General features: G+C 42.5%; 1 protein-coding gene across 3 annotated transcripts in view; it reads right to left on the bottom strand.

Annotated features, from left to right (window-relative positions):
* Window positions 1-4,599: 4,599 nt before the first annotated feature.
* The window catches only part of LOC124590782, a 281,346-nt gene continuing 272,809 nt past the window's right edge, over window positions 4,600-13,136 (bottom strand). For all 3 annotated transcript variants that reach the window (XM_047131676.1, XM_047131675.1, XM_047131677.1), the window contains 2 exons: window positions 5,128-5,250; window positions 4,600-4,847 (listed from right to left, as the gene is read on the bottom strand). In XM_047131676.1, coding sequence (XP_046987632.1) covers window positions 4,723-4,847; window positions 5,128-5,250 — 248 coding nt within the window. In that variant the 3' untranslated portion in view covers window positions 4,600-4,722. The remainder of the gene's footprint in view (window positions 4,848-5,127; window positions 5,251-13,136) is intronic.

The raw sequence follows: 13,136 nt of genomic DNA, 5'->3' as shown, positions 1-13,136 counted from the left end.
TGACTATCATTGAGGTATCAAGTAAAAGGTCTAATGACATCATTATCATACAGCATGTTGGAATGTCATACATCAAGTCAAACAATTCCATTCAGCAAGACAATGGGAGCCTTAGCCACTCAACACGGCAGCTACAAAATCAAATAAGGGGGAATCCAGGACGGAACATAACAGTATTGTGGAATATATAGTGCTACTCTCCAGATAGTGGAGATGCTGAGTTGCAGATAGGCACAACAAAAACACAGTCAGAAAGTGAGCTTTTGGCCAACAAGGCCCTCATCAAAAATAGAAAACACACACACAGTCACCCACTCACTCACTCACTCAAGTGACCACAGTCTCTGGCTGCTGAGGTCAGACTCTCTCAGTAGCCAGAGACTGTGTGTGTGTGTGTTTTGTCTACTTTCAATCAAGGCCTTGTTGGCTAAAAGCTCACTTTCTGACAGTCTTTTGTTGTGCCTATCTGCAGCGACTCAACATCTTCCCTATATTGTAAGTGGCAGCTATCCTTTTCGTAATATTGTAACACAGCAGCTATATGTAGTTTAGCTGCTGTGCAACATATACAGCACGACTACTGTGGTATCCCTCCTCTTCTGTCTGTCTGTCTGTCTCTCTGTCCGTTGGTAGTGCTGACACACTCATCCACCAGTTGTGGTACTCAAAGGTGCATGCCCACTGCCTAACAGAAGGCCACAAAGAGCAACAAAGGACCATCTGTGAGGAATTGCTTGCACATTATGAGGCTGGTTGTGACAATTTTTTGTTGAAACATTGGTTAATCACTTCAAATTGTAGACAAAATGGTGAACCATGGAGTGGCACCACGCCACCTCTCCTCCGAAGAAGAGTTTGAAGTCCCACCCTCAGATGAGAAAAGTCATGGCAACAGTCTTCTGGGACTCTGAAGGGGTTATTCTGTTTGATGTCCTGCTTCATGGTTAAACAATCAGTTCTGAAGTGTACTGCGTTACTCTCAAGAAACTGAAGAAACTACTTCATTGTGTTCATCACCACAAAAATGGAAACAAACTACTTCTTCTCCATGACAACATAAGGTGTCACACAAGTCTGTACACGAGAGATGAGCTCACAAAACTTCCCTGGGTTGTTCTCCCTCATCCACCCTAGAGCCTGGATATCTTGCACCCTCCATCTGTTTGACCCAATGGAGGATGCACTTGGGAAGCGGTGCTTGGATAATGCAGAGGTTATTGATGCAGGAAGAAGTTGGCTCTTGATATCGACCAGTAGAGTGGTAACATGGAGGCACAGAGACCCTCTCAGTAAGGTGGCATTAGGTCATCACATTGTATGGAGCTTATGCTGAAAAATAAGGTTGTGTACCCAAAAGAGTGTGGAATAACATGGTGTATTGGAATCCTGAATAAAACCAACCTGCTATCAGAAAAAAAAGTGTTGCATTACTTACTGAAAGTATCTCATAATAACTGATTGCACTCAGGGGTAATGGTCTCAGAAAGGTTGGGAACCACTGTTCTACTCTATGGCAGTGAATCATGGGCTATGAAGATAAACGATTGTAGCAATGGTCAGATGGCTGAAATGAAATTTTAATGAGCAGTCAAAGCTTGCATTAAATTGGACAAGAGTCCTAATGAAAATATTAGACAAGAACTGAATGTATCTGCAGTAAAGGACAAAATTGAAGGATATAAAGAAAACTGCAAGAAAACTCTGGAAAAAATTGAAGAAAGGATTTCAAAGCTAGCCTTATAATACAAACACAGAGGAAATATAATAACGAACATAATCAGTTTTTGACAGAATAATTTAATAGGATAGATAAAAAAACCTACTCACCACGTGGCGGCCGACACACACATAAAAGATGGCTGTAATTAGTCAAGCTTTCGGAGCCAGTGGCTCCTTCTTCAGGCAGAAGAGTTGAAGGAGAAGGAAAAGGACTGAAAGGTCTAGGGAAAGGGGTAGATTTCGGGAAAATCACCCAGAATAGCAGGTCAGAGGAGACTTACTGCATGGGATGAGAAGGAAAGACAATGTGAAATTTAATTGGGAGAAGATATTCAGAGATTCCAAGAACTTTAACAGGTCAGTCTCACCATGAGTCCATATGGTAAAGATGTCATCAATGTATCTAAACCATACCAGGGGCTTAAGACCATCCCAGGAAAGCCCTCTCCAAGCAACCCATGAAAAGGTAGGCATAGGAAGAAGTCATCCTGGTTCTCATGGCCGTACCCCTGATTTGTTTGCATGTCTGCCCCCAGAAGGTGAAATAGTTGTTGGTAAGTTGATGTAAGATGAACATAGGTTTGGAATCAGGTGGGCACTGACTGAGGAAATATTCAGCAACAGACAGACCATATACATGGGGGATGTTGGTATAGAGGAAGGGGCATCAATGGTGACAAGCAAGGTATGGGATGGGAGTGGGGCAGTCACGGATTTCACATGATCTAGGAAACGGTTTGTATCTTTGATATAGGGTGGGAGTCTTTGTACTATGGATTGCACATGCTGATCAACTAGGGCAGATATACGTTTGGTAGGGGTGTGTGGTTTGGGCGGAGTGAAAAGTTCTATGGATTGAGGTGTTAGTCCTTGTGAGGGTCCTGAGGTTTTAAAGAGGCACTGCAGGTCAGTTTGAATCACAGGGATGGTATCTTGATGGTAGATGCCGTATGAGAGGTGTAAGACAGCTGGCGTAGACCTTAACTAACATACTCTTTTGGTCAGTTATCACAGTGGTAGATCCTTTGTCTGCGGAAGGGATAATGATGGAGCCATCAGCTTGTAGGAAACGTAGAGTCCGGAGTTCTGCAGAGGACAGATTAGGGTCATGTTGCAGGGACCTGAGGAAGGGTTGTGAAACAATGCTGGATGTGAGGAAATTATTGGAAGGTTTGTAAGGGATGATTTTGTAGCAGTGGATATGGATCAAGTTGGGATCGTGATCAGAACTGTTCAAGGAAGGGTTCAATGTCAGGTTTATCGTGGGAAAGTTTTTGGGATTGGGTTGCAAAGTGATGTTTCCAACTGACATTACATATGAAGGAAAGTAGGTCCTTCACCAAAGCAGCATGATGAAATGCAGGTTTAGGGCTGAAAGTGAGACCCTTAGATAATGCAGGGGAGAGTGCTTTAGATGAGAGGTTAAGGACACTGTACTATTGTGACTGTTCCCTGCAATTAAGGGTTATTCTTTGGTCTGTGAGGCAGCAGTGAAGCCTGTGGGATGTAAAGGAGGTGGGCCAAGCTCCGTTTGTAGGAGAGGAGTGGTGGTTGATCGTGTGGCTGGTTAGAGAGCTGCAGAGGGCAGGAAGGGAAACACCACTGTACAGGTATTTAGGAGAAGGTGGGATAGCTTTTTGAGATGAATACTGGCATATTGTTGCAGTTTGAATTTTGCTTGGCGGATCATACCATCCAAGGAATCATGAGGGGCACATAACTGCAGGATTTTGCACATGGAGAGAAGTCTGGTGGAGTGGAAATTGGCTGATGAGGCATATAGGTCACAGATTAGCCGGGTAAAATGTCCTAGGTGGATTGAATTGGTCCCTAGCCATCACATATCTTCTTGTATAGGACACATGGACTGTGCCGAGTAATAATTTGAGCAACAAACAATTGCGGGGCTTACACACCACATGAAACAGTGGGTTGAGCTTTAATTGTGCACCAACTAGTTCTTGCCCCCTCACAACGCAGTTCTTGGGGGTGTGGGATGCAGCTGATGTCAGAACTGTTCTTTCCAATGGAAAGTTGTGAGATTGAGCAGATATCAATGGACAAACATTTCTTCCACTGATGCATGTCGGCTGCCTTGTGGAAGGCAGGCATCAGAATGTCACAGGGTCTACATTTGAACAATCTCTCATTACTCATTTCCTATATGATCTTCAACATTTTAATTTAATTTATAAATTGCAGCAGAGAGGGAACCCTATTTCACTTCTGACTAGGACAGGAGCATGACTGAAAGAGAGGGAGCTTATGTTCTTTTTTAAAGCATCATACCAGGTTTCACCTATGGTGATTTGTGGAAATTGCAGAAAATATAAATTACCATGGTTGTTTCAGAATATGAACTTAGCTGTTCCCAAATACAGATTCAGACTGTTACCAGCACACTATCTTACCACATGGGATATGTTTCTTACCGTAATGTATAAGTGGTACTACTACTCACCGACATTATTCACTGAGCTGTGATGTAATACCACAGCAGATTTTGAATGTAGAGAGGACTTGACCATTATGCTGATGACGAAATGCAGATGTGCACCAGAAAAATATTGCATTATTTCATTTACTTATGGTGATGTAAGGAATATATTATTATTATTATTATTATACATTCTTACTGCACCAGCAGTTCAAAAACGTGTGTTTTGAGACTGTCAACAGAACAATGCATTTGTGAATATATTTACAACTTCACATATGCAAAGCTTTTGTGAATATATTTACTGCTTCACACATGCATGTTCATGTGCATGTGCATGTACATGTGCATGTGCACGTGCCTCCACCCCGCCACACGTGCAACCGCCTGCCCCCTCCAACACACACAAATACATGAACAAGCCAATTAAAACTGACCAAAAATTTTAATGTACTTTGTATAAATTTGTACATGTCAATAACATAAAAACTCAATTCAAAATACATTGAGAACTTATTGTCTAATATATCACAGATTTGACTCATTACTACATTTGACTAGCAGCATTACATGGATTGTAACTCAGGATTAATGCAGACATCTTCATTGTCTAAAACATAGAGGACTAATTCACCAACATCATGGCCATTGCCCTGAATGATAGTTCCATCCTCCAAGATGAAGGCATTTTCTGGAACACATGGGAAACATACAGCAGTCTAAATTGCAAGTAAATCTTTTTTGCATCACTAAAGCATTTAGTTACATGTCACAAATATTATTTCAGTTGTTTTACATAAAATATATGCAGATAAAATGTTATATTGAGGCTTGGAAGAAACAGGCTATAAAAATTATGAACCTTCTTATAATACACAAGAAATGAAACATATTCACAAATAGGTCTCACACAGAAGGAATAATGCCTCTTTAATATGCACTTACTGAATTTGGACAACATGAAAACTCACCAACTGCTATATTAGCGGAATTTTGACTTTCAGATTCAGGAAGATGCTGGCTTGTCAGTGTTTCAGGCTGGTGATTTTCCACAGAAACTGGCAAATCAGATACAGTCAAAATAATTTCAGTACCTGTAGAAGCAAAAAAATTTTTTGAACTGCTGTGCTCTGTGAACTGAAAGCAAGCAAAAAAGTCATCTAAACATTCCAGAATTTTGTGAATTTTCACCAATTAACACATTAATAATTGTATAAATTGAATGATCAGCAAGTGTAATAATTGCAACTTTTGTCACTGCATTTATCCTTTCTAGTCATGTCCAATATTTATGAAACTCAAAATATGCTATTACATATTAGAATATAAACTTCTCTTAGTTCACATGAAATGAGTGATGACTTATGTTGAAAGTGGTGGGAAAGGCAGAATTATTGTGAAGGAGAAAATGGCATAAAATTGCTTGGAGTGAGGGGAAGTAGTAAAATGGGAAAGGAAGGAGGAGAGATACTTTAAAGTATGAGGGGCTGCTTAGATTAATTTATACCAGAAGGAAGTCCTCAAACGGAAGGAAGCAGATAAGAAAAATCAAAGAAAAAATTCACCACTGCCATCAACTCTATTTGTTTAACTATTATCTCTCTCACTATTAAGAAACTATTTCCAGTGACATATTAGTGCATGATTTTTTTGTGAGCCTGAATTGTGTTCTTCCTCTACAACAAGTTCCATAAAAATAAATCAGTTTTGTGGCATTCTATGGCTGGTTTACGACAGAAGGGTTCTTGCAGTCTACTGTAAAATGTCATATATAAGAACTGACACTAATGAACTGGCAAGGGAAACTCCCCACTGCTTCTCCCTCAGATTTAGTGGTAAGATGGCCTAGTGGATAGGCTGTCAAAAACTGAACACAGATCAGGCACAAAAACAGGAAGAAGATGTACTGAAACCTGAAAAAAGAAGCAAAATTGAAACAGTGAACAGTCCAATCTCAAAATGTGCAACACTGAGCTAATTTGAATAGCAATGGCATAATAGTAATGTGGCCATGGTGTTTGACTGCAAAGGGAGAGACATATGTTCAAATCTTCCTTATGCCCCATGATTTCTCTCCTTCTTCTTCCTCTTCTTCTTCTTCATCTTTTCACAGAATTATGAACTGTCCATCCAGTCACTGATGAGTATGTTTTCTGTATTCAAATTTTTATCTGTGTTGTGGTGTAACATCTGTTTGCAAAATCAAGGTGTAAGAAAAGGAACCTTAGGTGTATGTATCTCCCATTTGTTCTACACAAGTACCATATCTTATGACTCTTGTTCCATTTTGCAAGTTTTGACCTTTGAATTCCTTTGTTGAAATGTGACTCAAACCTGCTTTTCTGTTGCTTTCATTTCTGTGAGAGGTCTGTGCGGCATTTCGCCTGCTCTCACTCTTCATCACATTTACTTGTGATGGTGATATATTCTTACCATATGACTCATATTCATCTTGAGCTTGGACTGTTCACTGTTTCTAGTTTGCTTCTTTTTTCACAGTTCGGTACACATTCCTCCTGTTTCACTCAAATGTAGCTTTTGGCCACAACCTTCCTCAGTGAACACGCAAGCAAGCACACCTCATGCACACACGACTGCCAACTCCAGCATCTCAGGCCGGAATGCAACATTGCATGGGATGCAAGCAGCAATCTGAACGGGAAGGGGTTAGGGGAAGGGGAAGGGGAAGGGGAAGAGATAGTAGTGCACAGTTAAGGAGACAGACGAACGCTGTCTGATAGTGTGTGCAGGGACTAGAATCCAAAAGGTGCAGTGTCAGGAGGTTGTGGGGCAGGGAGGTGGGAAAAAAAGGAACAAAAAATGAGTAAATATGGGTGGATGTGTTGACAAGGGCTGCAAATAAACAGGGTGGGAGACGAGAATGGGGAGGAGATGATAAGACATAGTGGGTGGAAAATGTTGGATGGAGGGTGTGGGGACAGTTTGTTAGTGTAGGTTGAGGATAGGAGAATTACGGGAGCGGAGTATGTGTTGTAAGGATAACTCCCATCTGCGCAGTTCAGAAAAGCTGGTGGTGGAAGGAAGGAGCCAGATGGCTCGGGTATTGAAGCAGCCATTGAAATCAAGTGTGTTCGGTTCAGATGCATGTTGTGTCACAGGGTGGGCACAACATGCTCTTGGCCACAGTCTAGTAGTGCCCATTCATTCTTGTGGTCAGTCTGTTGGTAGTCATATCAATATAAAAACCTGTGCAATGATTGCAGAAGAGCTGGTAAATGACATGGCTGCTTTCAAAGGTGGCCCGGCCTCTGATGGAGTCGGATAAACCTATGACATGACTGGAATAGGAAGTGCTGGGAGGGTGGATTGGGCAAGTTTTGCACCTGGGTCTTTGACAGGGATATGATCCTTGTGGCAAGGGTTTGGGATTAGGAGTGGCATACGGACAGACTAGACTGTTGTGGAGGTTGGGCGTGTGACAGACCACCAATTTAGGAGTATTGGGAAGTATCACGAGTAGGATGTCCCTCATTTCAGGGCACAATGATAGGTAATCAAAGCCCTGGTGAAAGATGTGGTTCAGTTGTTACAGTCCAGGATGGTATTGGGTGAAGACGGAGACACTTCTTTGTGTCTGGTTTTTGGGGAAAGTGGGAGGCTTATGGTTGTGAGAGGAAATGGCAAAGGGAATCTGTTTGCAGACTAGGTCTAGGGGAAATGTGAAGGCCTTGGTGAGACCCTCAGCATATTGAGCAAGGGAGTTTTTGTCACTGCAGATACGCTGTCCGCAGGTACTCCGGCTATATGAGAGGGATTTTTTGGTGTGAAAGGGATGACAGCTATCAAAATGTAGGTACTGTTGGTGGTTTGCGGTTTTAATGTGGACAGAGGTGCAGATGGAACCATCAGAGAGGAAAAGGTCAACATCTAGGAAGGTGGCAGGCTGGGTTGAGAAGGATCACGTGAAGCAGATGGGAGAGAAAGTGTTGAGGTTGTGAAGGAACAAAGATAGGGTGTCTTGGCCCTGGGTCCAGATCATGAAGATATCATCAATTAACCTGAACCAGACTAGGGGTTTGGTGTTTTTGGAGGCTAGAAAGGTCTCTTCTAGATGGCCCATAAGAAAGGCTGCCACAGGTGGGTACCATGCAAGTGCCCATGGCTGTGCCCCAGATTTGTTTATATACCTTCCTTTAAAATGAGAACTCATTGTGGGTTAGGATAAAGCTAGTAAGGTGTATGGGGAATGAAGTAATGGGTTTGGAGTCTGAAGGACGTTGGGAAAGGTGTTCAATAGCAGTAAGATCATGCAAATGAGGGATGTTGGTCTATAGGAGGTGGCATCAACAATGACAAGTAGGGATCCAGGAGGTAAAGGGATGGGTATGGTGCAGAGTTGGTGGAGGAAGTGGTTGGTGTCTTTGACGTGAGAGGCTAGATTATGGGCAATTGGTTGGAGGTGTTGGTCAATGAGTGCCAAAATTCTTTTTTTCGGGGGGGGGGGGGGGGGGGGGGGCACAATAACCAGCCGCAATAGGGTATCCAGGACGTTGGGTTTGTGGATTCTGGGGAGCAGGTAGAAGGCGGGTGTGCAGCATATCATAGGAATGAGGAGGGAAGTGGATTCAGGGGAGATTTTCTGGGAACGGCCTAAGGCATTAAGCAGGGACTGGAGTTTTTGTTGGCATAGTTTATAGGTGGAGGAGTCAGACAATTGTCAGACAATTGATGGAGGCCTTCTGCCAGACAGTCACAGCGATTCATCACAACAGTGGTGAAACCTTTGTCTGCAGGTAGGATGATTAGATCATGATTTGTTTTGAGGTTGACAGCTGTTCTTTCTTCTACTGAAAGATTGGTGTTCTGGACGAGATCTGGGGAAGGATGGTAAGGCTAAGCTGGAAGTAAAGTATTCCTGAAGGTGATCAGTGGGTGGCTAGGTGGGAGGCAGGGAGGATCACGGTTGGATAGTGGTACAAACTGGAAGAGGCAGGGTTGTTGGACTTAGGATGGTTATGGTCGAAGGGATTGGCAACAAAGAAGTGCTCCAATTGCAGGGCTCAGGAGAAGGAAAGTAGGTCTTTGACAAGTCCAGCATAGTTAAATTTGGGTGTAGGGAAAAGGTGAGGCCTTTGGATAGGACTGAAACTTCTGTGGAGCTGGAGTTTTGGTGGAAAGGTTAACAACAGCGTTACGAAAATGTTATTTGCAGCCCTCTGCCAATGCATCCATCCGTCTTTCCCCACTACTCTCATTTTTCATTCCTTTTTTTCCCCACTCCACAATTTTCTGACACTGCACCCGTTGGAGTCTAGGAAACATTCATCTCTCTCCCCACCCATACACTACTATCCCTTCCCCTTCCCCACCCCCCTCCAGATTTCTGCTTGTATCCCACGTGATGTTGCATTCCGGCCCGAGATGCTGGAGTTGGTGCTTGTGCGTGCGTGAGGTGTGCTTGCTTGCTTTTGTGTGTGTGTGTGTGTGTTTTGTATTTGTGTCTTTTTTACTGGTGAAGGCTGTGGCCAAAATCTACATGTGAGGGTATCTACATGTGAGTGTCTTTTAATCATGCCCGTCTGCAACATCACACGTCTTCTTTATGGTAAGTAGCAATCTATCTTTTCCTACATTTTTGACATTCCTACTCAGTTTTTCCATTGTTTGATCTGTGTTCAGGTTTTGACGGGCTATCCACTGGACCATTTTACCACTAAATATGAGTGGCATGCGATGAGGAGTTTCCCTTGTAAGACTGATATTGAAAATTAGTATTCTTTCTAGAAACCTTAAGTCAGTAGTTTTGGCCATCAAAATATGACTCATTTGAGTCCATTCAAGTAAGCATTCACTCCATCCACTGCTCAAAAAACTTCTGCGTGGCACTTTTCATAACACTGCACAGACTCATTTTTACTTTGTGGCAGAGAGCAAGAACGCATCTATATTAAGCCAAGTGTCCACTGCCACTGAACTGATCAATTTTAATTACATTCACCAACCCATAAAGATACAGCTTGGGGATGAAAAACAGTCAAACACTTATACACAACTACAAATACTCAGTTAGTAATGCTAGCCATCTCATTCTTTTGTTTTGAGGTACACTATCCTCCAACAAGAATTTCTTCTCTCTGGCAAGAGAAACATATTCACAAAAAAATTCCTAAATCTCTATCACCATCCATAGTGTGTAATTTCCTAATCAATCACAATACTACTACTTTCTGCAAACCCAAGCCTGCCATATCACACCACTGTGAATAGTCTAGCTGTGTGACCTACTCGTTTTACCCAGCTACCTACCTCTTACTACCATCATCTAATCTCCATTACAGGTACAGTCATTTGTGAAAACACTCATGTTATTTGCCACCTCTGCTGCTGTCATTGTGCAGTACTTTATGTGGACATAATCCTACAAGTCACCCCTCTATGATAAGATGCAACGAAGGGCTATTTCAGTCATGCTTTAATAGAGAGTAGTATAAGAATTATGGGAACCACATTAAAAAGAACTTCACAACTCATATGACATAATCCCCACATCCAGCATCAATTACTGTAAATTTTAATTGTTGGAAAGAAAAGAAAAACAGAAAATTATGGTTTAATGTCACATCAATGGTAAGATCATTGGATGTCGAGTACAAGCTTGCATCAAATAACAATGTGGCAGGAAATCAGCTATGTCTTTTCCAAGGGAAGCATGCTGCCATTTATCTGTCTCCTATAATTTAGGAGGAGTGCAGTAAACGTAAACAAGGTTAGCTGGCACACTGCCCCCACCCCCTCACTACCCCCCTTATAAGAGACCCATGCCTTACTGCATCATATTTCTGCATGTAAATGGTGATGTCTGATTTACAGTACATTTTATATTACTCACCATACAACTTTACATGCCTCTTCCCCTGTTCATCCATCCCTCTTCCTTCTTTGTACCTATTATCTTCCAATTTTTTCATGCTATCTTAGGTCTCAGTCAACCAACAATAGCCACTTTTAAATGTTGTACTCGTGTTTTCATAACCATTTATTACTTTGTTCACAGTCTTTCATTTGAACCATTGTTTGCTGCTCCTGCTCTTCCCCCACTCCCACCTCCCTCCCCCACCCTCCTCATCCTTTTGTCACTAATTTAGCAGCTGTCTGCTCTATCCTCATGTATGAAAACTTGCTTTGCGCTTTGTTCAATTCTCAGGGCCCTCCCAGAACTACTATTCTCATATATTACTTCCCCTCTCATCTCTATCTCTACACATTCTGTGCCATCCTCTTACCTGTCACCTTTACAACATTCCAAGCCCCCTCAGCACAAGGGAAACATTCTTGTCATGTTACAGTCTCAGAACTCTCTCTCTCTCTCTCTCTCTCTCTCTCTCTCTCTCTCTCTCTCTCTCTCTCTCTCTCTCTCTCTCTCTCTCTGTGTGTGTGTGTGTGTGTGTGTGTGTGTGTGTGTGTGTGTGTGTGTGTGTGTGCGCGCGCGCGCACGCGCCAACTGACCCCAGCTAACTTAAGCATCACTACGGAGATTACTGATGAAATGTTGCAGGCAGGCATTGTTTGCCAATTTAGCAGCCCAAAAGTGTCACCGGTAAAATTAGTACCAAAGAAGTTGAGACTTTGAGACTCTGCACTGAGTACAGAGTTTTTAACTCCCATATGGTGCATGACAGCTAGCCAATACCCAATGTACAGTATTTCACACACACGCTAGTCAGGGCATCCATATTCAGTACGAGTGACTTTATGAAGGTTTACCTAACAATTGTCGTGCACAAGATGATGATATGAAAACTGCACTTATGGCACCATTCAGTCTTTTTGAATATCTGTTGAAGAATTTAGCTCAGATATGGCAATGCTCCAGTGATGAAAGATTTTTTCAGTTTAATTTCTGCTACATCTGTTTGGATGACGTCCTCATGTTTTTGGCTACACCTAAAGACAACAAGCGACACCTCAAACAAGTTTTCACTGCCCTAAATGACAGAGGGGTGGTGATCAGTGAGGAAAAATCTGATTTACAGAAAAAAGAAGTTACCTTCCTTGGGCACACAGTGCTGCATGATCAGACCAAATCCAGACTGAGCTGACACTGTCAGATGATTTCCCCTCCCCCAGAACTATAATGTGCTCCATAAATTCTTAGTAATTTTGAATTTTTAACAGTGGTACCCACAGCAAGCCTCTGAGCTGCTAGCAGGATCTAACAAGCAAAGAAAAAAGGAAGACTGAGTGGACTGTTGAGATGAAGAATGCTTTGAACTTGCTAAGAATGACCTTGCACATGCAATCAGTTTGGCACACTCTATTCTAGATGCACAGCTTGCAGTTACCATGGATGTGAGGACTCTGCGAATTTCATGATTCGTAGAGTCCTCATATCCATGGTAACTGCGAGCTGCACATCTAGAATAGGGTGTGCCAACCGTTCTGCAACAGCTAGTGGATCACAGAAACTTACATCCACTCAAGCCAAATGATCGGCAACTGACTGCAATTTATGAGGCAGTGAGGTACTTCTGTGAAGAGATCGAAGGACATCATGTTATTGTGTTTATAGACAATAAACCATGAGTAGCTGCCATAAGGCATCCATCAAAGGATGTCAACCCTTGATGCTAACAACACCTGGTCCTTATTGCCCACTACACTACAGATATACTACACCTGCACAGAGCTGACAACCTCACTGCCGACTACTTATCATGAGTCAATGTCCTCTCCCTCCAGTTTGATAATGAGAAACTAGCCATCAACCAATACAACAACACTAGCATTGTGGAGTTGATGTGCAATCACAATACTGACCTACAAATTGGCATTTCAATCCCTAGGATAGGGATGTACATGTACACATCAATCTCATTGGCCCTCTACCAGAGTCAGAGGGATTCAGGTACTTACTGACACTCATAGACAGAACTTCCTGGTGGGCAGAAGCAGCACTCTTCAAGGATGTCATGGCAGAGTCCATTGCCCGCTTTTTCGCAAAAACAAGGGTAGTTGGGTT

This window comes from Schistocerca americana, chromosome 2, assembly GCF_021461395.2.
Source record: "Schistocerca americana isolate TAMUIC-IGC-003095 chromosome 2, iqSchAmer2.1, whole genome shotgun sequence".
NCBI lineage: Eukaryota > Metazoa > Arthropoda > Insecta > Orthoptera > Acrididae > Schistocerca > Schistocerca americana.
The sequence above is the reverse complement of the archived record's forward strand: the minus strand, read 5'-3'. Positions and strand labels throughout refer to the sequence as shown.